General features: G+C 38.6%; 1 protein-coding gene, 3 long non-coding RNA genes and 4 other non-coding genes across 10 annotated transcripts; 5 read left to right on the forward strand and 3 right to left on the reverse strand.

Moving 5' to 3' along the window:
• Positions 1-419: 419 nt before the first annotated feature.
• Positions 420-610, forward strand: LOC127169037 (U2 spliceosomal RNA). The gene has a single exon (XR_007828178.1). It is a non-coding gene; the product is annotated as a U2 spliceosomal RNA (small nuclear RNA).
• Positions 611-1,487: 877 nt separating this feature from the next.
• On the forward strand, positions 1,488-1,651 carry LOC127169032 (U1 spliceosomal RNA). Its single transcript, XR_007828173.1, has one exon. It is a non-coding gene; the product is annotated as a U1 spliceosomal RNA (small nuclear RNA).
• Positions 1,652-3,189: 1,538 nt separating this feature from the next.
• On the forward strand, positions 3,190-3,380 carry LOC127169039 (U2 spliceosomal RNA). Its single transcript, XR_007828180.1, has one exon. It is a non-coding gene; the product is annotated as a U2 spliceosomal RNA (small nuclear RNA).
• Positions 3,381-4,811: 1,431 nt separating this feature from the next.
• Positions 4,812-4,975, forward strand: LOC127169033 (U1 spliceosomal RNA). Its single transcript, XR_007828174.1, has one exon. It is a non-coding gene; the product is annotated as a U1 spliceosomal RNA (small nuclear RNA).
• A 3,412-nt stretch (positions 4,976-8,387) lies between these two features.
• On the reverse strand, positions 8,388-10,112 carry LOC127167697 (uncharacterized). The gene is made up of 3 exons (XR_007828014.1): positions 9,542-10,112; positions 9,320-9,455; positions 8,388-9,241 (listed from the first exon to the last, which is right to left on the reverse strand). It is a non-coding gene; the product is annotated as an uncharacterized LOC127167697 (long non-coding RNA).
• LOC127167698 (uncharacterized) lies at positions 10,070-10,894 on the forward strand. Of its 2 annotated transcripts, none has more exons than XR_007828016.1 (4): positions 10,070-10,153; positions 10,316-10,422; positions 10,580-10,694; positions 10,791-10,894. It is a non-coding gene; the product is annotated as an uncharacterized LOC127167698 (long non-coding RNA). The 2 variants fall into 2 exon arrangements; XR_007828015.1 differs by having other exon boundaries at positions 10,580-10,688; positions 10,791-10,886.
• Positions 10,895-11,017: 123 nt separating this feature from the next.
• Positions 11,018-13,597, reverse strand: LOC127167696 (uncharacterized). Of its 2 annotated transcripts, XR_007828013.1 has the most exons (4): positions 12,539-13,597; positions 11,890-12,432; positions 11,382-11,775; positions 11,018-11,144 (listed from the first exon to the last, which is right to left on the reverse strand). It is a non-coding gene; the product is annotated as an uncharacterized LOC127167696 (long non-coding RNA). The 2 variants fall into 2 exon arrangements; XR_007828012.1 differs by having other exon boundaries at positions 11,890-13,597.
• Positions 13,598-16,646: 3,049 nt separating this feature from the next.
• tmem88b (transmembrane protein 88 b) lies at positions 16,647-24,882 on the reverse strand. Its single transcript, XM_051115925.1, is given in 4 exon segments — positions 16,647-16,963; positions 16,966-17,226; positions 21,068-21,466; positions 24,541-24,882. Coding segments are annotated over 3 exon segments (675 nt in total). The 5' UTR covers positions 21,461-21,466; positions 24,541-24,882; the 3' UTR covers positions 16,647-16,942.
• Between the last annotated feature and the right edge of the window lie 554 nt (positions 24,883-25,436).

The following is a 25,436-nucleotide window of genomic DNA, read 5'->3' on the forward strand; positions in this document are numbered from 1 at the left end:
ACGGATATCCCAACTACTGGCAATTAGTGAAAGTTTATCATTACGCTTGTGCACAAAGCCTGTTGTCTTCGGTCACATCTTAATGTTCTTGAATGTCTGTAGTAAGTGTGATTTGTGGGTCTGTTAAGTTGTGGTGTTGTGCTTGGACCCCACCCCATTCACACTGTCCCCTCCTTTTTTACCCTTTACCCGCCCACTTTATCACAGCTATACGCCCATTTCTTAAACCCTTTTCTAATCTAAGGTGTGAACGACCGGTGCTTTAAGTAAAGGGGTTTCATAACCCCTTTAAGCCTTATCTGAGCAAATTTTAACTATTTCTGGACAAGAACTTTTTGAGGTAAAAATAAATAAAAGCATACCATCATCAAATTTGCTGTGTCAAAGAATGAGATTTCTACTGTTGACCATTTGTGGGTATCGCTTCTCGGCCTTTTGGCTAAGATCAAGTGTAGTATCTGTTCTTATCAGTTTAATATCTGATACGTGCCCTACCCGGGCACCATATATTAAATTGATTTTTGGAATAGGGAGATGGAATAGGGGCTTGCTCCGTCCACTCCACGCATCGACCCGGTATTGCAGTACTTCCGGGAACGGTGCACCCCCCTAATATGGTAAAAAAAAAAGTTTATTTTTTGTTTATGCATGTTGGTAGCAAATATTTACAGAAATAATTGTTTGTTTTAAAATTTTTTGTTGATTATCAGTATTTTCAATTTTGTGTATGTAAAAGCTATGGGTTTAAGTTTGACTGGTTAGTCTACTGTGCTAGTTGCTGTAACTGAACCATTTTGCAAGCATCAAATGTTTTTTTTTGAAACATATGTGTTCTAACAAAGTAATGGGTAATAAAACGTATAATAAAATTAAAGTGGGTTGTATGTTCATCTAGTGCCATCAGTCAGTGAGTGTTGTCATGGCATTATTTTTCTGCATTTTTTGGTCTGTGTTTGATGGAACAATCTAATGACCATGTGTTATTTTCAGTTTACTAAAGTCAGATGTCAATAAATGTAGGAAAAATTCAAAGATGTATCAATAGATATTTTTTAGAATGACATTCTACTGGTTTTTCTGTTATACATTGTGCAATTCTCATTCTATATAATCCTGCATAATTGTTCTGTTAAATTGTAACAATGGGATGTTTGTGATGTTGTCAATGAACAGACAAAATCAGCTTGGAGCGTCTCTTGTCTGATTGGTAGTTTACAGTCTATCTTCCACATGATTGGTGGAGAAACCTACAGCTACATTAGATTCCTGGCCAATCAGAATGCCTAACTGTTTGACTGTAGTTGTCTACGGTCACTATAGACTTTGTACAACTGTAAAAATGTTGGGATTAATGGTTTAACAAGATCTAGAATTTAGAGTAGATGAGTTTAGATTGTGGTGACGAATCATGAAGTGAAGTAGCATCTCATCGTCATTGAGAATGATGTCCCCTCAAGTGACCTGCCTTTAGGGTCGGTGTAGAACTCATACTTACCTGGCAGGGGAGATACCATGATCAAGAAGGTGGTTCACCCAGGGTGAGGCTCAGCCATTGCACTCCGGTTGTGCTGACCCCTGCGAATTCCCCAAATGTGGGAATCTCGACTGCATAATTTCTGGTAGTGGGGGACTGCGTTCGCGCTCTCCCCTGATGTTCTGGTGAAAAAATAGAGTTGAAATATACGAAGGTTAAGGATTTAAGATTCTCATGTGTGGGATGAAGTTGTGGATTTGTGCAGCAGTATATTTGATTATGATACTACAGAGGATTGTTCAGTTACACATTCAATCCTGAAACCCAAAAATTATGAGAACGGTATAACTGCAGCCTGGAGATCTCCAAATGGGGGCGGGAACTCCAAAACAGGGTGTGTGCTCCAAAATAGGGCGTGGCTTCCTCTCATTGACAGACAGGCACATGAAACACATGTGCATTATTTCCCCCAATCCACTTCAGCACAAACTCCATCCCACAGCTGATTCTAAAACAAACCAGGTTTTATTGGTTGTGTCAATCACAGTGTTGGTTTCCTACATTATCCTACACAATTGCTAATCCCTTAACCTACCCAACACCTTACCCTAACCTGAACCAGTGAAACCAGTGCACTGCAGGATTGGTGCTGAATAGCGTGGTAGATAAAGAGTTAATAAGATTATGCGATATAAAATCGCCGGGCCGTTCCTTAACTTCCCACCAGAAAATGGGACCTTTTTAATTACACCCAGCGTCACTACCTCCTCCAACCCTGCGAATTTCAAGTCCTAGGATGCCCCGGTTCTCCTGCACCTTTCTCCTGCACTGGGACAGCTCCTGGGAGAGCTTGTGAGTGATTACAGCATAGGATTCAATTGGCTGAAGCCAGAGCCAATGGTGAAGGTCTTTGTGTGATGAGACCCTGCCCAATTTTGGAGGTTTTGCCCACTTTTGGAGTTCCCGTCCCCATTTGGAGGTCTCCGGTCTGCAGTTATACATACTTGAAAATTAAAATGAGAATGGACAGAGAAGTTAATATGTTTTTGTTTCCCCATGTGTGTTAAACAATCATTGTCAATCGTCAGTTTGTTGTGATCCTGAAAGTGATGAATATATTGTGAAAGATATGGTGGTCTGTGAAAGATTTTTTTTTTTTTAATGTTTGTCCTCAGTTTTTATAATTATGTACTATTTCCCTTGAAATGATAAAATGCTAATTCAATATTTGAAAGTATAGTTTGAAAAACTTACTATATTTAGTCATGATAGTTGTAAATATTGTTTCTCTGATACAGAAGGCAACTAAGTTTTTTACTTCATATATGGTCACATTTTTAAATTAAACTTTTTTCTTTACTCACTTTGTTCTTTAATGTCTGTAGTGAATGTGATTTGTATGTCTGTTAAGTTGTGTTGTTGTGCTTGACCCCTCCCCTCCTCATACTGTCCCCTCCCCTCTTCCCACCCTTTACCCTCCCACTTTATCACAGCTTAGTACGCCCATTGTTTAACCTTTTCAAATCTAAGGTGTGAACGACTGGTGCTCAAGTAAGGGGGCGTTATATGATGCTGTAAGCCATACCTGAGCAATGTTAACAATCACATTCTGCACAAGAACTATTTAAGTTTAAAAAGTTAACTAGATAAAAGCTTACCATCATCAGATTTGCCGTGTCAAGGAATGTGGTTCATACTGTCAACCATTTGTGGGTATCGCTTCTCGGCCTTTTGGCTAAGATCAAGTGTAGTATCTGTTCTTATCAGTTTAATATCTGATACGTGCCCTACCCGGGCACCATATATTAAATTGATTTTTGGAATAGGGAGATGGAATAGGGGCTTGCTCCGTCCACTCCACGCATCGACCTGGTATTGCAGTACCTCTGGGAACGGTGCACCCCCCCTAAAATGGTCAAAAAAAGCAAAGTTTAGGTTATGCAGGGTGTTTAGAATGGATATTTATCTTTACAAAATATTATATAATGATGAAACTGTCTTTTTTTTTCCAAACAGAATGTGACCGAGTAGACATTATTTATTGGCTAACTTTCTTTTTGCACAGAGGCAGTGGGACAGTTTTGGTTGGCTGGTACATGTTCCCCCTGTTGGTAGATCCTGTAACTGCACCATTTAATGAGCAAAACATATTTTTCAATTGGTGGCTAATAAATGACAGACATTCAGACAAAACTAGAAGTTAATCAAATGTTGAAGTAATAAACTGTGTATAAATTTCAGTGGGCTTTTGTGCCAACAGTCGATCAGCGTTGTCATGGATTTTTTTTAGACTGTATTTGATGATCTGAATTGACCAGCAAAATAACAGTACCACCTAATGCCTACCAGAGTAGTAGCTATATTTAATTATATGCTACTGTCAGTTTACTGAAGCCAGGTACCATTTAGTGTAGAAACTTCATAGATTTGTCTAAATATTGTAAGTATTTTTACTTTGGTTTTACTCTTATACCTTCTCCATTTTCTTGTCGCTCTAGCTATATAATCCTGTATAATGTTTGTTAAATTATGATAATGGAATGATTGTGCTCAGTATGAAAGTGTCAATGGACAGACAAAATTAGAGCTGGGAGCATCTCTTGTCTGATTGATTACAGTCAATCTTCTGCATGATTGGAGGAGAGACCTACAGTCTGTGTAGACTCTTGACCAATCAGAAGGCGTAATTGCCTGACTGTAGTTGGCTTTAGTCACTGTAGACTTTCTACAAATATAAAAACTTAAGGACCAATGGTTTAACAAGATCTAGGCCTGGTTTCACAGACAGGGCTTAGACTAAGCCAGGATTAGGCCATAGTTAGGACATTTAAGTACTTTTTATATTCGTGCCTTAGAAAAAAATATTACTGGTATCTGGTGTCCATCTTGAGACAAAACAAAGGCACTGATGTATTTTAAGATCAGTCAATGCAAGTTTCTTTGAGTTGAAACAGCTCAGACTTTATAGATACTATAGTCTGGGACTAGGCAAAGCCTTGTCTGTGAAACTGGGGGATAGTGTTTAAAGTAGATTGAGGATTTAGATCAGGGGTGCTCAACCCTGGTCCTGGAGATCGACTTTCGAGTTCAGCTCCAACCCTGACCAAACACACCTGAACTAGCTAATTAGGATCTCAAGGAGCGCTTGATAATTACAGACAGGTGGGTTTGATTAGGGTTGGAACTAAACTCTGCAGGAAAGTCGATCTCCAGGAACAGGGTTGGGCACCCCTGATTTAGATTATTATGATGAACCATATGGAGTGAAGTAGCATCTCATCATCATTAAGAATGATGTTCCCTTAAGTGCCCCCCCTTCAGGGTCGGTGGAGAATTCATACTTACCTGGCAGGGGAGATACCATGATCAAGAAGGTGGTTCACCCAGGGTGAGGCTCAGCCATTGCACTCTGGTTGTGCTGACCCCTGCGAATTCCCCAAATGTGGGAATCTCGACTGCATAATTTCTGGTAGTGGGGGACTGCGTTCGCGCTCTCCCCTGATCTTTTGGTTAAAAGTAGAGTTATACAGAAATATACACTGCTATAAGGTAGTTATATTATGATGTGTGGGAACTATTTCATTTGAAATAAAAATTCATCTTTATTTTTACAAGGTGTGAATCAAGTATGTATAACTGCATACGGGAGATCTCCAAATGAGGGCAGGAACTCCAAAAAAGGGGGCAGAACCTTGAAAATTGGGCGGGGTCTTGTCACGCAAAGACTTTTACCATTGGCTCTGGCTTCAATTGTTATTGACTTGCATTTAAAAATAAATCTTTATGAATTAAACATTGCAAATCGCTGTCCAAAGCCACGCCTCCCGAACGCATCAATGCACACGGACTAGATTACCAGAGATAGCATTACAATACATTGTAACACCCATTTGAAATGTTCAACATCCCAGATAGGAAAACTGAGTGGTGTGAAGATGGTGGGAGTTTAATAAAATTCCTCACACGTCAGTACACTCGTCCACATATATGGGGATCGAGCGAGGGGAAAAATGTACGCAAGCATGCATCTAACTCAGAAACACAGAAAGGAAATAAATAAAGAGAGACAGATGACCATAGAGCGAGTCACCTCTCCACCATACAGACACAGGTTATGCACATGCGCAATTGTCAGTCTGCCACAAAACTACCTCTAGCGGCTGTTCATCATCATGTCATTAACTGTAAGAACATTTTATTGTACAGTTAGTAAAAGTTTTACAGTATCAGGAAGGAAGATCAGGTTGTTGACATGCACAGCGTACATGAACGCGCTGATGCTGTATCCTGTCTGCACAAACAGTGTGCGCAGACATATGTAAATACATCTTTGACAGGCTGGTAGGAAAGCCAATCCACAGAATATATAAATATATATACATACATTTTAGACCACTTAACTTAATGATTGCTATCAGGATGTGAAGAGAATTTCAATCAGCATAACAAAATGTTTCTAAAGACAATCACCTATTGCACCTTTAATATAGCGTAGAACTATGGTAAAACTACTTGTAAAATCTGTTTACCTTAGCCATCTTTCTTGCATTATATAACAAAGGGTAGAGTTGAAATATGAGAGGGCACTTTCCCCAATTTTTTTCTCCTGAAGGTTTGCATGCTTGTACCTTAAGAGGTATTAAAGATATCTTAATGATATCTTAATATCATTTTATATTTTGGTTCTTATCAAACTTGTTTTTTGGTATCTTAATTTTTAGGGCCCTGTGTGGTTCAGCTCCAGAGATAATAGAATATGGCAGTGGTGGAGGATGAAGGGTTCAGGGGTCTCATCCATTTTCTGGATCCTACCTACGCACTACCAAGCAGGAAGGTGTGTATGAAAAAACAGGGTAATTTAACAATTTACACTGACAGTATTTTTATGTATAACCTTTCATTTACATTTATTTTATTGTTGCACTCTTAGGCTTTGAATAATAATACGATGGCATCAAAATGTGAGGAAGCCAAGACCAAGGCCAGGGCTAAAATGGAAAATGTCAAGATGTTTTTTTTTTTTTTTTTTTTTTTTGACCTCCGATATGTGGACAACATGGATTATTCATACCTTTCCATAACCTGCCACTACATTGATGAAAATGATAAGCTTGTCTTTTTGGGGATAGAAAAGTTTCCAAACAGCCACACAGCTGAAAATATACCTCTTGTAAAAGACAAGGTTATGGAGAAATGGGAAATCAAGCCAAAAAATCCATCGAGTCAAAAGCCTTATCACAGATGCTGCAGCAAATATGATTACATACAATGATAAAAATGATGATGACTTGCACTTTGAGTTGATTTTCAGGATAGGAATCCTGAGTTCAGCATCACCCACAGTCACTCTCTGCTGCACATGCATGGTACATTTTGGTGATCTGATGCTTCAATGGTGACCACAGCCTTTCTGCCACAACCAGGAAGAAGCCACAGCTATTTAATTAGGCAGGACATCAGTCGGTTCTTTCTGGAGACAACAAAATGATTGGCTGAGCAACACTTACTGAACTTCACTTCTGCACCAAAGATGAATCTCCATTTGTGCGGCCAAGCAGAGCATTACCCCATTGTGCCGAGTCAAGGCTATCGAACCTCTGGATCATGGAGGTCAGGCTTGTTCCAGATACTGATCACCCTCTGTCTGGTTGAATCACTTATTGCAAGCTTTCCCTCCTCCACGGCAGTCTCAACAAGGACATTGCTCAGCTCTTCTACATGTTGGTACCCAGGGAGATGATTTAGCCCACACATATTCCACCACGGGGATCCGCCTCCACCTGGTCAGTGAGGCACATATTGTTTCTCAGTGTCAGACGGTCACCCTCACTTAAAGAGTTGTAGCTAGTACATCCTCCTCCTCCTCCTCTGCCAAGGCAACTGAAAACTCATCATCCTCATCTGCTCAAAATGTCTCTCTGGTCTGAGCATAATGGCCAGGAACACTGAAAAGCTCTGATGACTGAGAGAACAGATATTCCAAAACTATTCGCTCATCAACAGCAGGAACTGGATGCCTGTAGTTTGTCTCCTCAATGCCTGTGCCAGCCAGCAGATACACCTGGAAGGGTAGAGTGGGGCCCTAGGATAATGTTGGGCAGAAAAGAATGAAAGCCTTTCTCCCTCTCACCATGCTGTATCGTGGAAGGCACACACCATTAAGGGTCACATACTTTATGATGGTGTATATGTTCCACCCTGGTGGATCCTGGATGCATTCAAGGTGCTTCTGTTCGTTCTCCCAGATGTGGTCGATGGTCACAGCATCGTTGAACAGATGCACATTCATTTTGCAGATGCTTTTATCCACAGCGGCTTGGTCTAATGACTTAGTAAAGTCTAATGCAGTACATGTATCAAAGGTGTTTGTCCTACATTACAATATATACGATGACCTACATTACATTAGTGTAAATACTTTATCTAAATTCATTAAAATCATCCACAATGTTTTCATCTTTACAACTTTTTTTCAAAAGTCTCAAAAACGTTCAAAAGTTTTTTTTTTTTTTTTTAATAGCCTGTATTTTATGTTATCGCCAGGATGCACATATCAGTGTTGTATCCATTATTATAAGGATACAACAAGCACTGTAACATGATTGATATGCAGACGTTGCACTGCAAATAGCTAATTAATAAGATGTGAGCCAAAATTAGATTAGATTAATGTTGCTGCATTTTGTTTATTTAGGTATTATATTATTCTACAAACATTTTCAATAATAATAAAAAAAAACAACCATTAAATTTATATTAAGTGTTTTAGTAGGCCTATAACTTTTATACTCTGTCATGGCACAGAGAGTGAGAACGAAAAATAATATTTGATTCGTGAACAAATTATTGAGAACTATCAGAGGAAAAAAATACAGCCCATTTTTTTCATAAAGAACAAACAAAATTGTAATTAGCAGATTTTTATTTCCAAAATGAATCAAACAAATAAAAAAATAAACATAACTTACATCCTAAAACTTTCATTGAAACTACGCCATTGTTGCTTAAAGTTTGAATACACTTACTAGTTTAAAATCACAGTATAATATTATTTGTGTAAGCCTATGAAACGCACCTATAACTCATAAATACAGTTTAATTTACATTAAATACTAGCTTCAATACCAGTCCCTATACCACGCATACGTGTCAGACATCCAGTACGTATTGGATCTGATCCAGCTACGTCATCGTGCTACAGGCTGCAGCGAGGACAGACTCGTGGAGAGGGCGGATATAAACAGGGCATACTTCAGGTGGTGATCCATCCGCAGGGCCACATCAAATCGAGGGACCAAATGAAAGATGTCGAGCCGTACCAGCATACCCCTGTATGTCCACTCACTGAAGAGCTGTTTCACAGAAGACAGTAGACTCTGCAGCAGCCACGGTCCACGTACATGAGTTCGAGAGGTGCCTCTTTGTCAAGAATGTACCGCCTGAAGCACCTGATTTGGTGGTGATGTCCTTCTCATTGATCACCAGCCATTGCTTCACAGAGCAGTACGCCTCCTGTGCCATTTTTCTCTCATGATCAGTCCCAGCTTGCAGGTCAGGCTGGAGTCTTGTGGAGGCTGTACCACTGCCACATCTCCAGGAATGTAAATGACCTGAAGCAGCCCTGCCCATATATGGTCCTGTCCACATTGACCTCGAGGTGACAGGAGACTTGTGGAAACAGCTGCGCATACCTCAGCAGTCCTTCACACACTTGTCAGGGCTAGCTTTTCTTTTGGGATGGCTTTCTTTATGTGCAGATCAAACAGACTAAAATATCACAAGGAAATTAATTTATAAACAAACAAGTTATGAAAATGTTGATTTAGTGCAACATACAGTACTTACTACTTAATGTAGCCAACATCGTTCTCCACCAGCCATTTAAAACTTTGGCCGTTGTTTTTGCCAAAGGTCAGAATAAGCTGGCCAAGGTACTGCACCACTGATGGAGTTGAGGTAATGGGCTGACATATCTTTTTAGCTGAAGACATAGAAATTGTAACTACTTTAATGACAAGCCCAAAAAAGTCAGTGTAAAAATACGGTGGAAACAAATCGACATATTACCTTCTTCATAAGCCATCTTTTTTATCTTGGACAGTGTTCCTGACATAGCATGTGTTGTGAGATGCCAGTGCCTTGGCCTCCTTTGAAGCCTTAAGAAGGCATTGTTGCCTTTTTTGTGGCATGCTTGTATAAAATGTGCACGGTGCACAACAGTGGATCCATATCTAACACACCTGTAGGAAACTGTTTTTTATAATCATCATAATGATACACGCACACACAGGAAGAAAATTCTTACCATGGCAAATACAGGAGCTCTTGATGAGTTGAGCAGTTGTACAGTGGGCAAATTAGTGATTCGCTGATAGAATGACATGTTTTTAACTTTGTGTGAATAATATAACTCCACACAAACTCCAGATGACAGGTCGTCATTGATAAACATTCTGACAGGAGCGATAGCGTAATGTCCAGAGTGACCCTTCTGCATGAAGGAGCCTTTTTGCTTGGACCAAGGCAGTGGACTCATCTAGCAGTTGTGCAGGTGGGAGAGGAAAGGTTAGACTTCTCTCTGTATGCACAGGACACCTTCATTGCCATTAAGACGGCCTGCTGACGATCCGGTGGAGCACGTGGGTTCAAAACTTGGATCACTGAAGTCATCATGTCAAGGTATGCTGAAATTAAAATATACATATTGTTGACTCATACATATAGGACTTTGCAATTTACTAGACAGTTAGCAGTGTGTTCATTTCAGCATTCCAGTTCTTGATAAATGTAAGGTGAATGTAACAACTGATATTCATTAGCCTTATGAATGATAACACGCAGACATCCAGTTTTAAATCGTGCTACAGGCTGCAGCGAGGACAGACTTGCAGAGAGGGCAGACTTAAACAGGGATACTTGGGTCTGCTGCAATCAAATCACTAAGACAGGTAAATCTATTATCATTCAGTCTGGAAAAAAAATGATTTTTCCCCTTTCTCCCCCCCTTGAAGTTTGCATGTTTGTAACTCAAGTAGTATTAAAGATACCTTAATATCCTTTTATATTTCGGTTATTATCAAACTTTTTTGGTATCTTCATTTTTAGGGCCCTGTGTGGTTCGGTTCCAGAGATATTAGGATATGGCAGTGGTGGAGAATAAAGGGTTCATGGGTCTTATCCATTTTCTGGATCCCACCTATGCACTACCAAGCAGGTAATTGTAAGTATGAATAAACAGGCCAATTTAACATTTTACACTGGACAATATTTTTATGTATAACCTTTCTTGCATTTATGTCATTGTTGCACTTTTTAGGCTTTGAATAATATGGTGGCCTCAAAATACAAGGAAGCTAAGAGCAAGGCCAAGGCTAATATGGAAAACGTCAAGGCTTTTCAAGTCTTTTTAACCTCTGATATTTGGACAACATGTATGCATACCTTGTCACAACCTGCCAGATGTAGCAGGAAATGTGCAGATTTGCCCCCGAATTTATCAGTGAGGTGGATACGTGGTGAAACAGTACTTTTCAGATGCCTCAACACCTGTTTGATGAAAGGCAAGCTGTGGGGGCATCCCTACCCTCTCTCAGGACAGACACCACTCCACTTCTTCCACACAAGTACGAGGCCATAGAGAAAAGTCATCCGTGTGCTTTCACCATTCAGGCTGTAGTAAAACAAAGGAGAAATGTGTCCTAGGTTCAAAAGTCATTCCATTGATGAAAATGATCATTGTTTATTGGGAAAACAAATCAAGTATTTGAACATTTATTCATCTGTAAATGGTTATAAACTGGCTGACAGTTTTCCTTTGCAACAAAACAAAAGGTGGTTCATATTGCTTGTGTTACCAAGACAAATTTATTTGTTGACCATGGACATTTAAAAAAAAAAAAAAAATTACCTGTACCAGGAATGCCATGTTGTCCTTGTTGTAGGCAAAGACCGAGAGGGTAGAGTAGGGTGCCCTTTGGGCCTTATCAAATCAATGGATTCAATTCAGTCGAAGACATTGAGCTGTACCAACATATACAGACTGTCCACTCACTGAAGAGCCGTCCGGCTGAAGACACCCCATGGACATGACAGTAGACATGGTCCAAAGACATGGTCCAAATACATGAGTTCGCCTCACCAGATTTTCTTTACCTCTCAATGAGGCATTCAGTCATCAGCCACATTTTGCCCTGTGATTCCTCACAGGTCAGGGCCGTTATGAGGATCTGACCCAGCTCGTTGGCCACATTGGTGCTCCATTCTGCAGTGCTTTTTCCATCTCCAGGAAGTTTCCTACAGATCTGACAATAAATACAAAACAAAGAGAGTCAAATATTTATACCAGTTTTAATTTTTCACAGTATTGCCTCAGTTTAATCGTGTTATTTTTGCGTTTGTAAGACTGTTAAATTTACCATCTTGGAGTTGTACTTTAAGACTTTGCTAAAAGTGGACATGATCTATGTTTGGTAGTCCTCAATGTTTTCAGCTTTAGCAATAAGAAAGGCTTTCCTCAGCAGCGTTGGGGATGGCAGGACCTCAGTCAGCATGGAGTACCTGCTAGACATGTGGCAGATCTGTCTCACCATTTTGGAATATCCACAATGGTACAGAAAAGCATTCTGACTGATACGTGCTGGCCAGTCAGACATTGGACAGTGAAGGCTGTAACACCACACTCCAACTGGTCTCCAGAAAAAAAAACAGAGCTATTGAAAAAAAAAAAAGTCTACGGAGGCGACTTTCCCTTTCACCACTCCTGGAAATTCAAGAGGTTGGAACCACATCCTATCATCCTTCAAGTCTTTCCTCCACCTTGTGTTGCCATGTTTGTCTCGATAAGACATTGCCCTCTGAAAGAGTCCCCTTTATTCATCCTCCTTTAGCCATATGATGTCTGCTTTGGGAGCCCATTAGGACCAGACTCTTAATGTTTTGTGCCAACTCTCAAATGTCACCTGGTAGAATACAATGACAAAACCTTATGTAACAACCACTGAGTACTTAGACCTAAACAGTTTTCTTATCTAACAACCACAGGAGTACTCAGACTTCAACAGTTACCTTAGGATGTGCAGTGTCGGCTGTTGATGTTGCATTTCCCAGACATGGCTGAAGTCCTGCACCAGTCACATCAGCACCAGCCACACATCCAGCCATCTCATCAGCATCAGTCATATCACATGTCCTCCCATGTCCAACAGCAGGAGCTGATGCAGGAGTCTGAAGTTGTACCACATTCTTGTCCACACCACGCCTGTAAAGTGTCTCAATCACTATGCCAACAGAGGCTATTGCTACTAATTTAAGGCAAGCGGACGCTTTTCAGTTTACTTATCTGTATGTGTGAGAATATTAGGTAACATAGCTTGGTGAGCCTCACTGAGTTAGCATCCCATGCCAACCAACAACTCACCTTGCCACCTTCACCTCTCCTGTTTGCTTTGGTACACTGTCCATAGCACTGGACCTCCTATCATGAAAGATCTATCATCTTGCAATATAATTTTGATATAGCATGTAATATATTTTTTTAAAATATATATTCATTGAAGGGTAACCCTAATTTCTAAAGTTCTCAAATGTGTGTACTGCATGGGCAAAATATTTGTAAGGTGTGCTTTTTGGATACAGCAATAATAACCTACAGCTGTTGTAGTGCAATGTGAGCGTCAAGAGTTGTGTCCAGTGCAGACACAGTGTTATGTATAAATATCTGTGTTGCATTTACTATCCTGTAAAATAAAATAAACACAATTCCATCCCTATTCCTGTGCCCCTGTTACAACACATTAAAAGGAATACAAGCTAAATATATATATTTTCTTTAAAGGTAACTGCATCTGCTATGCAGTCTCTAACTCTTGCTGACACAAAATATCAGTATCTGTCATTAAACCCTAAGGTGTATGCAGCCACCAACAGACAGCTTTGTGCCTTCTGTGTCAAGTTACTTGGACTACTGCTACAAAATCACCTGTCCTCTCCTTCTGAGCTGAATATTGGCTGTAGAGTTCCCATATCTCCTGAACAATATGGTTGTCAAATCCTTTGTCCAAAGATACAGTGGTGAATGGTGGCCTCCAGGAGAACAGATAATTGAGGGAAGCTGTCTGCATACTCTGCCAGCAGGATAGTCCTTTGTCCAAGACAAAGTGGCATATGCTTACTACTACAGGTTGCCCACATCATTTGCCACAAACTATTGAAACTAGGCATTGACATATTGGCCATATTGCGTGTTGCCACCTCAAGGTAAACTTTACTTAAAACACCATGTTGATAATAAACATATTGTTGACTCATTATTAGGATTACATTTTTTATATTTCGGTTACATTACCGACAATTAGCAACGTATTGCTTTCAGCTAGCAATTTAGGCTTAAAGGAGAAGTTCACTTCCAGAACAACAATTTACAAATGTACTCACCCCCTTGTAATCTAAGATGTTCATGTCTTTCTGTCTTCAGTCGTAAAGAAATTATGGTTTTAGAGGAAAGCATTTCAGGATTTTTCTTCATATAATGGACTTGATTGGTGCCCCGATTTTGAACTTAAAATGTAGTTTAAATGCAGCTTCAAAAGGCTCTAAACGTTCCCAGCCGAGGAAGAAGGGTCTTATCTAGCGAAACGATCGGCCATTTTTTTCGAAAAATAACAAATTGTATACTTTAAGCACAAAAGCTTGTCTAGCACAGGCATTTGGATTCGCGTTCCTGAACAATTCGTTCATTTTGAACGAATCTTTAATGTGACTCGGGAAGAACGAGTCGTCTCAGGGAGTGATTCGTTCAGTCGCGCATGCGCAACATCCTATTAGGTTCTGTACTGGAATTAGTTCACCCGTTTTGAGTCTTCGGGTTTTTCGAGTCGTTGATCTTATGGGGCTGTCACGTGATGAACGAACAACTCGAACCCGAAGACTCCAGAGATGAGCTAATCAATTCTTTTTCCGGCTCACTATGCATTGGTTGAGCTTATGGAGCCGTCACGTGATGAACAAACGACTCAACCCCGAAAACTTGTCAGATAAGAGGTGAGGTGAGCTAATCATAGACTAAAGACCCAGGTAAACAATGAATTAGTCTTTTATGTTTCTTATAGCATTACAGATTTGTCTTGTTTGTAGTGTGATCAATGTTTGTGTAAGCAGTAGATGTGTTAGGGAAGTAACACGTAACATTTTAATTATATTTTGCTAAAATGAACGAAATGACTCGAAAAAAGATTCGTTCATTATGCTGAACGAGACTCAGGTCCGAGTCGGTAAAATGATCCGAACTTCCCATCACTACTACGAATCACTTCTCAGCTCACCGTCTGTGTACTCCGGTTCAGAAAGGTAGAGTATGGCGAAAAACTCTTATTTTCTCCTACAACTTCAGAATCGTCCGATGTCGTTGTACCTTTTTGTTTGTAAACAGCGTTTGACTTACTTGCACTTTGTTAGTTTTTGCGCGTTCGCTTTGTAAACACTGGGTCTGTAGTTCCGCGTGACCTTTTGATGTCATTCAATAGTATGTGAACGCGCATCGCAGAGCCTGTGCTACACGAGCTTTTGTACTTAAAAAGTATACACATTTTTATTTTCGAAAAAAAATAACTGATAGTTTAGCTAGAGCAGACCCTTCTTCCTCGGCTGGGATCGTTTAGAGCCCTTTGAAGCTGCATTTAAATTACATTTTGGAAGTTCAAAATCGGGGCACCAATCAAGTCCACTATATGAAGAAAAATCCTGAAATGTTTTTCTCAAAAAACATATTTTTTTTTACAACTGAAGACCGAAAGACATGAACATCTTGGATTACAAGGGGATGAGTAAATTATTTGTGAATTGTTGTGGAAGCGGACTTCTCCTTTTAGGGGTGGAAGTAACATTTGATATTCCTGAGCAAAGCCTTATTAATGATAACATGCAGACTCCAATGAAGGTCTTTTTGTGCTCTTCAGAGAAGATGATGATTACTCAATCACAATAGATTTAATAATACAAATATAAACTTGAATGTATGCTATCGAGGCATCTCAGGAGCGGTGCTGCCTGTATAAGTTGAAATACTTACTTGATTAGGTTTATTAAAAACGTCTTGTGCAAGACGCTGCAAAAGACGCAAGCACAGTGGTCCTCCAGTCCACATCCGTCTAGAGTAGGGGTGGTGAACGTCGGTCCTGGAGAGCCGCAGCCCTGCATAGTTTTGCTTCAGCCCTAATCAAATGCACCTGAACAAGCTAATCAATGTCTGAAGGGTTACTAGAAAGCAACAGGCAGGTGAGTTTATTTAGGGTTGGAGCTGTACTTTGCAGGCTCTCCAGGACCGGAGTTCGCCACCCCTGGTCTAGAGCAAGGTTTCTCAGCTCTGGCCCTCAAAATTCACTTTTTCTGCAGAGTTAAGCTCCAGCCCTAATCAAACACACCTGAATAAAGTATAAAGAAAATTACAGGCAGGTGAGTTTGATCAAGGTTGGAGCTAAACTCTGGAAGGGCAAGAGAGAGCCGAGAATCTCTGGCCTAGTGCGTATTTACATAGAAAACAATGGAAAGGCATAATGCTTTTTGTGCAGCAGCATGTCTAAATACTCACATTGAGTTCTGTACATGTGATAGCTTGGCTCCAACTTGAGTTAGATTGTTTGTATGTTTCTTTTATATAGTGTAGCCCTGGCCCGGGCTGAATGACTTTCTAAACAACTTTATTATATAGATAGATCAGTGGTTCTAACACTAGAGGGCGCTGTGTTTTCTTTTTTCTTTTAATCGCAAGCTGAGGTGTTTTTCTGTCTTCAGTAGAAGTGTCATTCATTCTAAATAGTTGGGTTTTTTTTTTTTTTAATTTGGAGTGATTACTTATTTTCCATAAATTGTAGTTACGCAGCTTGGTTGTGTTTGTCCCGGATGTAGACACTGACAAACCATTTCTAGTATCTCTTTTGACACCCTGGCTTTTTGTCTTCGAGTACTTTTTATTTTATCAAAAGAAATATAGTGCAAAATTAGGAGAGCAGACCATTTCTGTGAAATTGCAGTATTTAATAATTTGTATTTAATGAAACATATTTGACATACACAACACTGTACATGTTATAAGAAAAAATAAAATATTTTTGACAATTTCTTTAGAAAAAATGTGCTATTTCATAAGGCAAATAGTATGTTATACAAAGAGTACATGTTTTTATTTTTTTTTTTGACTACTTGAATTTGATTATTTTATAAATGTCACATACTGAAATTGACTAATTTAAATTGATTTTGTATAACAGCTGCATTAAATATACACCATCAGAAATTGATGAATATAGTATATCTGTCTATAAAATATGCAAATCAGTGAACAGGAATTCCTTTCTTCTCTTTGTCGTACAGATTTAAATATCTTTATGTGGGGATATTTTGGTCTATAATGTGTAGTGTGTTCTTTCACAACATTCCGTATCTCCAGTACAGCAGAAGTTTAGTCCTTTCCCTCTACACCCACACCTTCCCCTTCTCCCTTCTCCTTTCCCAGATCGCTGTCCACAGCAGCCCCCTGTCAAGCCACGGTGCTGGGTAGCTGGAAGGTTTTTGTAGACGGCACGGCTGTAAGGAATAAAACACAGACCCAGCTGAAGGTGACGAGCAAGCCGGCAGTACGCAGCCAAGGCCAGAACCAGGAGTGGAGTCACTAGCAAGAAACCCACAACCAGCAGAGCCACACAGCCGCCATCAGTGAGTAGATCCGAACAGTATGGTAAAGAACCGTGTGGGCGCACCTGAAAAGAAAGACATTTGACTAGTGTGGGGTAAAGGATGAGTGGTGGAATGCATGTAGGCATAGCTGAGGAGGGTCAAAGAGAAATTAAGTGTCCCTGGAGGAATGCATCTCTGAGGTGTGGACAGACAAAGAACAGACCCACTGGACAGGAATGTCTGCTAACAGCATATATGCTTGTTTTCATTAGTGAATTAATCCAAGTGACTTTTCTTTCTAAGTGTATTTTTTTTCTTTATATATTTTTGTTGGTCTAATTCACTAAAATATATATATATATTTTTTTGCAAAAATATTGCTAAAATTTGCAAACATTAATATTAGAAGTGCAGCTGTCATTGTGACATTGTTTGAAATATATATGATAAACTTTGAAAGATTTGTTTTCCTCCCTTTGAGCTGCTCTGTGCCTGATCACTACCAGAATATAAATCTTGCATATTAATGCCTGGATTCTGCACCAGCCTGCCTGAAGCTGCAACAATATTATATGGACAGATTTTAAATATACATTATAATTCATTTTAGTTCTTTTAGTTAAGTGGTGTTGCAGATAATGGAAAGGACTGAAAGATAAAAGACCCCCACATTCCTCATCTATCCCCCTGTGAACTGGAGGAAAGGAAAGTAATGGGCAGGAAAAAAGGGCGACTGAGTAAACAGAGAGTAGGAGGGAGAAAACTGATAAAGACCATCTGCAATTTGAGCTGCGCTTTCTCACTCTGACAGGTTTCTTCACTCATGGAAATGCTTGTAAAAATCACACCTACAAACAAAGCATTCATTAGAGATCCAGTGACCATTAAATGACATTGTGACAACTGCATCTGTGAAAAGCAAACATTTATTATTATTTTATTGTGTGCATTTGACTGTTTAGAAATTAAATTTCATAATTATTATCAATATGTATTTTTTAAATATTACTTTATTAATTTATTCACTGTAGAAATAATTATGGATAGAAGACTCATATTTTAGCTGGAAGCAACAGTTTGAAATTAAAAACACCTAAACATGGATTTATTACAAACAGTTAGTGTTTTGTTTCAGTGTTGGAGCCATGTGTATTTAATATTTATTGAGTTTTTATCAGCTGTTTGAACTTTCATTCCGACGGCACCCATTCACTGCAGATGATTCGTTGGTGAGCAGGTGATATTATGCTGAATTTCTCCAAATCTGCTCCGATAAATAAAACAAACTCATCTATATCTTGGATGCCCTGAGGGTGATTAAATTGTAAGCAAATTTAAATTTTTGGGTGAATTGTTATGCTGTAAGTAGTTTTAGAAAACACTTTGAAAAAGGATGATTGTAATGCAATAAAATGTAAATCTTCTCAAAGCTAGAAATCAGCCACAGTTCTGGGGGATTCCAGCTGTCTGTAGAACTGTTGTGTGTCCAGATAAGACTAGAGCTGAATGCAGTAGTTTCAGGGAACTGATGCTTTATAACCAGACCTATGTGGCATTGATGTTAACCATATGTTTAGAAAAGATCCACCTAGAGAGAAATGCACACTCATCACTTCAGTCTTTTAGATTTGGTCTTAAATTATGAAGATTTATTCATTAGTTGGAGTTAATGCTATGTTCATAAATGATCCCATTATGGCCTTGTCCACACTAATACATTTTCGTCTGAAAACATTTTTTTCTTTCCATGTTTGGCCTTCCGTCCACTCTGAGACGGCGTTTTTGTCAAGGAGAACGGAGTTTTTTTGAAAATGCTCTCCAAAGTGGATACATTTGAAAATGCAGTTTTTGCGTTGTAGTGTCGACTGTGAAAACTGAGGCTTTTGAAATCGGTGACGCAAATACCGGTAATTGTGCCTGTTATGTGCTATTCACTTTCACAGTGTTGCTAAAGATATTCACTTTGTACACTCCTCATATTACAGCCCTAAAAAGATGACACAAAATATACTTTCAGTTGCTGTCCTGCGGTAAAAATAAAGGCAGGTGAATTTTTGATCAACCATGAGTGAGCACGACATGGACGCGTCAGTGATGAGATATTTCCGTAAACAAAATGAGCCTGCCAAAAAAGTACGTGAAAACGTATGCCTTTTCAGTCTGTATCGTCAGGTTTTATGTTTCAGACATGAATGAGAAACCTTTGGAATGTGCTTGAAAACGCTAATGTGGACAGAGAGCGTTTTAAAACGAAAACTCAGTTTTAAAATGTATCCGGATGAATGTAGACGTTGCATGGGTCTATGTGTCTTGACAAAAACCTGAGTTGTTGACTGCTATTTTGAAATGACAGACTATTCACTCCATGGACTACCATGGTGGTCTGTTGCTTATTACAGATATTTGGGTTTACCTCTCTTTCATAGGTGTCACGTGGAACCTAATTGGTCGGAGTGGTCATTGATCTTGGAGGTCTGGTAATTGGAGAGGTCAGAAGAATTCAGCCTTTATTTATACACAGTGACCCTTACTGACCCATGGGCGCTGTGAAGATAACTCAGGCGGTTTTCTTATAGCCTGAAACGAGGGTCTGTATCTTACAGAAACTTAATTCTGTAGTAGAGTCTGAGAGAGAGTGTTTTGGTGGTACAGTGGAGAAGCAGCAGATCTACTCTTCTGTGGGTCAAAGTGCAAGAATGTTGAGGGCGGTCGCTACACAACTTTGTGAGAAAACGTTTTTTAAACTCCAGTAATCCACTCCTGTCCTGAAAACACTCGTCATCTGACGTCATCCTCCCAACTCCTGACCTGCCCCTGCTAATACTCCTGCGCTCAGACTGCTGAGAAATGCCCAAGATTAAGAGATTACTTGGTGAATCAAAGAGAAACAGAGGCCAAACTCCCATAAATCCCTAGAAGAGTATCTCTGAATCATGATTAGCTTTTATTCTGTGTCTTTTTCCCAGATTATAAAGGACATTCCGTTCACAGCAGGTCCCTGTTTGTCTCTGGGCCCAAATTTTCAATACGTTTTAAGCATAAATGGCTGTTTTTCAATAGATTTTATTGTTCCAAGATCTAAATATAAAAATTGTATAGCTTTTGCAGTGAATGCTCCATTATTATGCAATAGTCTTCCCACTGATATTAGATCTGCAAAATCTTCTCCCAGTTTCACAGAGCTTAAGGCTTAAGCCTAGTCCTAGACTAAAATGTAAGTCTGAGCTGTTTCAACTGAAAGAAACTTCCATTGACTGATCTTAAAATATATCTGTGCCTTTGTTTTGTCTTAAGATCCACACCAGTCATTTTTTTTCTAAGCATGTTTATAAAAATTACTTAAATCTCCTAATTGATCTATTGGCCTAATCCTTGCTTAGTCTAAGCCCTGTCTGTGAAATTGGGCCCTTAAATTTTATTTAAAAACTTTTTTTTGCATAGACTTGGTTTTATTACTTTTGAAGTTTTGTCATTATCTTTTAATTTATTGATTATTATTATTAACTCTTTCCACTTTCCAACTCCTTCCATACTAAATACTGGTTGTGTATCATATATTTAATATGCAGTATTGTATATTACATTGTATATTTATGATCTTTGGAACAATTTACTGAGTAAAGTTTGTGTGAAATTACTTTTTTTTTTTTTTAATGATTTCATCTTTTTACTTAAAAATCATCAACCAGGTTTATTTACTTAAATCATATACATTATTATAATAAATAATAATAATAATAATTATCAAATAAGGCATAAATGTCCTCTTCACATAAGAAGAAGAAAAAAAAATTGAGCTGCAAGTTTACTGTCGTATCCAAACTCATTTGCTTGCATCCTTAAAAAAACATTTTTATAAATTGTGTGTATTGCATGTTATTTTGTACGTTGCAACCAGTTTGCTGGATGTTTCCATGTTCTTACCGTTGAATGACAGATAAACCCGAACACCACCATGACAATAGCAGGGGTCAGGATGAGCCCGAAAACCAACCCGGCCAGACAGGCATTGATGGCTGCAATCACCAGATTCTGCGCTGTCACCAGCACCGAACACGCCCAGCAGTCCAGAGAGCCCCGGAGCTCCAGCGGCGCTTCACCTCCTGCAGCCTCCGCAGCGGAGTAAGGTGGCGGAACAACCACTCCAGACCCACCTACCGGGGTCCCGGCTGGCACAGTGGAGGCCAAGGAGTTTGTATGCTGGAGACTGGTGTGATTGTGATGGTGATGGTGATGATGGCTGTTGGTTGGGAGCTCTTCAGAGAGGTCGAGGGCCTGGTGATGAGCCCCCTTCTCCAGTGTGCCATTCATGCTCATTCTGATCTGATGATAACAGAGAATGAAGGACTTTACAAATTACTTTGAAATTGTGAAAGGATAGCACTCAGTAGATTTTGTAGTTTCAGTTGTAAGCCTAAACCACTTTGTTGGAGCTCTGGAAATTGTTGAAAGGGGTTCAAGAACAGTTATCCGTTGATGGGTTAACTTGAATTTTTAAAATCTTTTATGCTTTTAGATATTAAATCATACAAGCCTCATTTTGAAAGTGGCTACAGATGAGGCTTCAGTCCCCATCTTGAACCTCAGTTCTCCTAAAGTCTGAGATTAAACTGCTGTCAACACCCTGAAAATAGCAGTGGCTACACTAAGCCGTCTAAGGTTATTTCTCTCTCAATGGCCATCAGAATCATGTTCAAAATCCTAGAAAATACATTAAATTAAATATTGTCAGTTGTGAATGCAGTCATAGGTGACTTTGATATCTGCTTTGGACAGTTCACAAACTGCTTTGTAAAAGTTCAGCTTCTAAAAGTTCTAAATCGCTTAGCGCCAGGAAACGAGGTTTGTGATCTTTTAATTAGGCCTTTTATCAAAGACTGATTGTTATCTGAAAGTTGCAGCGGAAACTAATTGGTATTTGAGTGTGTTTGGAACAACATGGGCGATACGATCAAGTGATGAAGAATGAGAGGCCCTGACATTGCAGTAACCATCACCTCTGGGGATTTTATCACTTTTATCTTAATTGTTATTATTTTTCAATCATTTATGGGTGAATCTCACAAAGAACACATCTAGTTTGAATTTCACCCCAAATAACAAAATAAATTATATTTTTAGTAGTGCTGGACAACGTTTAATTGCTATTAATGACGTCCAAAATAAATGTTTTTGTTTATATTATTTTTTTATATATATATGTGTGTGTGTGTGTGTGTATATATATATATATATATATATATATATATTTATAAATATATAAATATAAACAAAAACATTTATTTTGGACGTCATTAATAGTGTGTGTACTGTTATTATGCATATGTAAAGACACACACATGCAGAATATATATTGAAAATATTTACATGTATATATTTATATTAATATAATATAAAAATATATACCTACATTTAACATATAAACATACAATTTTTCCTAAATATATACATGCATGCGTGTGTATTTATGTGACCATGGACCACCAAACCAGTCATAACGGTCAATTTTTTTTTTAAATTGACATTTCTACATCATTTGAAAGCTGATAATAAATAAGCTTTCCATTGATGGTATGGTTTGTTAGGATATGACAATATTTGGCCAAGATACAAGTATTGCGCAAAAAAATAAATAAATATTGAGAAAATCGCCTTTAATGTTGTGCAAATGAAGTTTTTATCAATGCATATAACTAATCAAAAATTAAGTTTTGATATATTAACAGTAGGAAATTTACAAAATATTTTAATAAAAAAATCCTAATGATTTTTGGCTTAAAAGAAAAATTGATAATTTTGACCCATACAATGTATTATTGGCTATCGCTACAAATATACCTGTGCTACTTATGACTGGTTTTGTGGTCCATGGTCACATATAGACATAATAAATATACACAGTACACACACATATATTGTGTACTCAAAAACTTATTGGATTTGATTAATTATGATTAATCGTTGCCCAGCACTCATTTTTAGTAAAGGAAATGAAGCTCAACTAGAGGGTTAATTTAAGGTATTGATGATTAATCACCCTCCACCAATCACTGTAATGATTCAGTTTTAAATATGTTTGTAATTTTTATTTAGCATAAATCTTTATTGTAAAACTACGAGAGCCACCCTTTCAGGATACAGTGATTGTTAGAAAAATAAATCCCTTAATGATGTATTTATAGTACTTTTACTTCAGCTTTTTTCCCCACTGCTTAAACGGTTAGCACTCCAAAACAATAGACCGAGGTCAAACTACGTAAATACAGTCATACAGTCCTATACACAAATCATCTAAAAATGGATACAGGATGGTCTACAAGTCTCACACACACATGCACTCTCACCCTTAAACACTAGATCCTGAATATGCCATCAATGATGCATGATGAGGGAGATGTGCACATTTGTGCGCTTGCTGACTGTTGTGTTGCCTTCCTGTCTTTGTATTCTGTTTGTTAGCGCGTATATGGCAGGTGACTCGACATATAACAAACACTAGATCACCACTCACAGGAAATGTGAACACAAGCTCACACCATGCCAAACCTGAATAACCCAGACCACTCCACCCGCGAACTCTGTTTCCATGTTTCTGAGAATCAAACAATTGAAAATTAACTTCGGGACTATTATCTAGATGCAACCATTTTTAAGCATGTATAAAGCTGAAAATAGCTTACTATAAACCCATCCATAAAAAGCAACTTAACAGTTGTATAGGTGCGTTTTGGAAAGGTTTAACTTCTCCATTTGCATTAGGAGGTCTGATATTGCTTCAGTTCTTCACGTCTTATTTAAATTGATTCATGACATTTTTTTGACCAACATATGTGACCCTGGACCACAAAACCAGTAGTAAGTAGTATGGGTATGTTTGTAGCGATAGCCAAAAATACATTGTATGGGTCAAAATGATTGATTTCTCTTTTATGCCAAAAATCATTAGGATATTAAGTAAAGATCATATTCCATTAAGATATTTTGTAATTTTCCTACCCTAAATATGTCAAAACTTAATTTTTGATTAGTAATACGCATTGCTAAGAACTTCATTTGGACAACTTAAGGCGATTTTCTCAATATTTCGAGTTTTAAAATCCACAGATTGCAGATTTTCAAATAGTTGTATCTCAGCCAATTATTATCCTATCCTAACAAACCATATATCAATAGAAGGCTTATTTTTTATTTTAAATGATGCAACCTTACATTACTTCACTGTTAAGCAGTTCTTCATTAGTGCAGTTATTGCTGAGTTAACGGTTATGTGAATTAATGTTAAAAGAGTGATCAAGCAGATACATGTATCAGTGTAAATTCCAAACATTCTCATTCTGTAGACTCTGATAGGTCAGTCTCACATGCATCTTATCAAGCCCTCCACACCCTCCACTCACCCGATGGTGTGACTCCAGTAGTCCTCTTCTTTTTGATGCCTTTGTCTAACACAACGTGCACTCCTTTTATTTTCAAGTTTTGTTTGGAATTCCTTGTTCAAAAAGTTCTAGAATTTTTCAAATTCTAAAAATGATTGATCGTTGTTCACATTTCTTGTGCTCCTGAAGTGTAGTTGGTTTTGGCTTAGATTTGCTGTATATTGTCCACTGGCTCTCTCTCTCTGTGAGGCAGACTGAGATATGGATGTGTCCTGCCTGGCAGTTATAGCAGTGCCTCATGCCCCCCTCCCCTTTTCCCTTACCCTTCTTGCTTGGTCTTTCCTCACTCTTTGTGTGGGGGAAGGAATGTTTATTTGAAGAGCCAAAGTGAGGACTTTAATTACTCCTGATGGATAGAGAGGACATGACATACCGTAAACTGCTCTGACCACATGGTGGCGAGTGTTTGTTTTCCTGTAATCATGTATTGGTTTGGTTGATATTACCATGTCTACGTGATCTACGTATGAACCCATGTTATCCATCATCCTCCACCCATAATGCAATTATGCAACGATGGCTGGTCTTTTAGGGGACATTGCGGAGATAACAGCAAGCCAACGTGCGCAATTTTGATTTTTCTATGCAAACTTTTACGTGAGGCTGTTCACGCGGCTTTTTGAATTAGGAACATTATCAGGAAGTGGTTAGGAATGTAATTAGACATCAAAAGAACCATGTTCTCTTTCTGTTTGTCACAATCAAAGCAAATGTCACAGGTTTTAATACTTAATCTAGAGTAGTTGTAGTATTGTAGTGTGTGGTAGTAGTGTGGTAGTAGTTGTTGTAGAGTAGTTGTAATGTGGAATTACAGTAGCAGTGTAAACACTGCATGTATTGTGACAACACTTCACAGT

Source organism: Labeo rohita, chromosome 7 (genome assembly GCF_022985175.1).
Source record: "Labeo rohita strain BAU-BD-2019 chromosome 7, IGBB_LRoh.1.0, whole genome shotgun sequence".
Taxonomy (NCBI): Eukaryota; Metazoa; Chordata; class Actinopteri; order Cypriniformes; family Cyprinidae; genus Labeo; species Labeo rohita.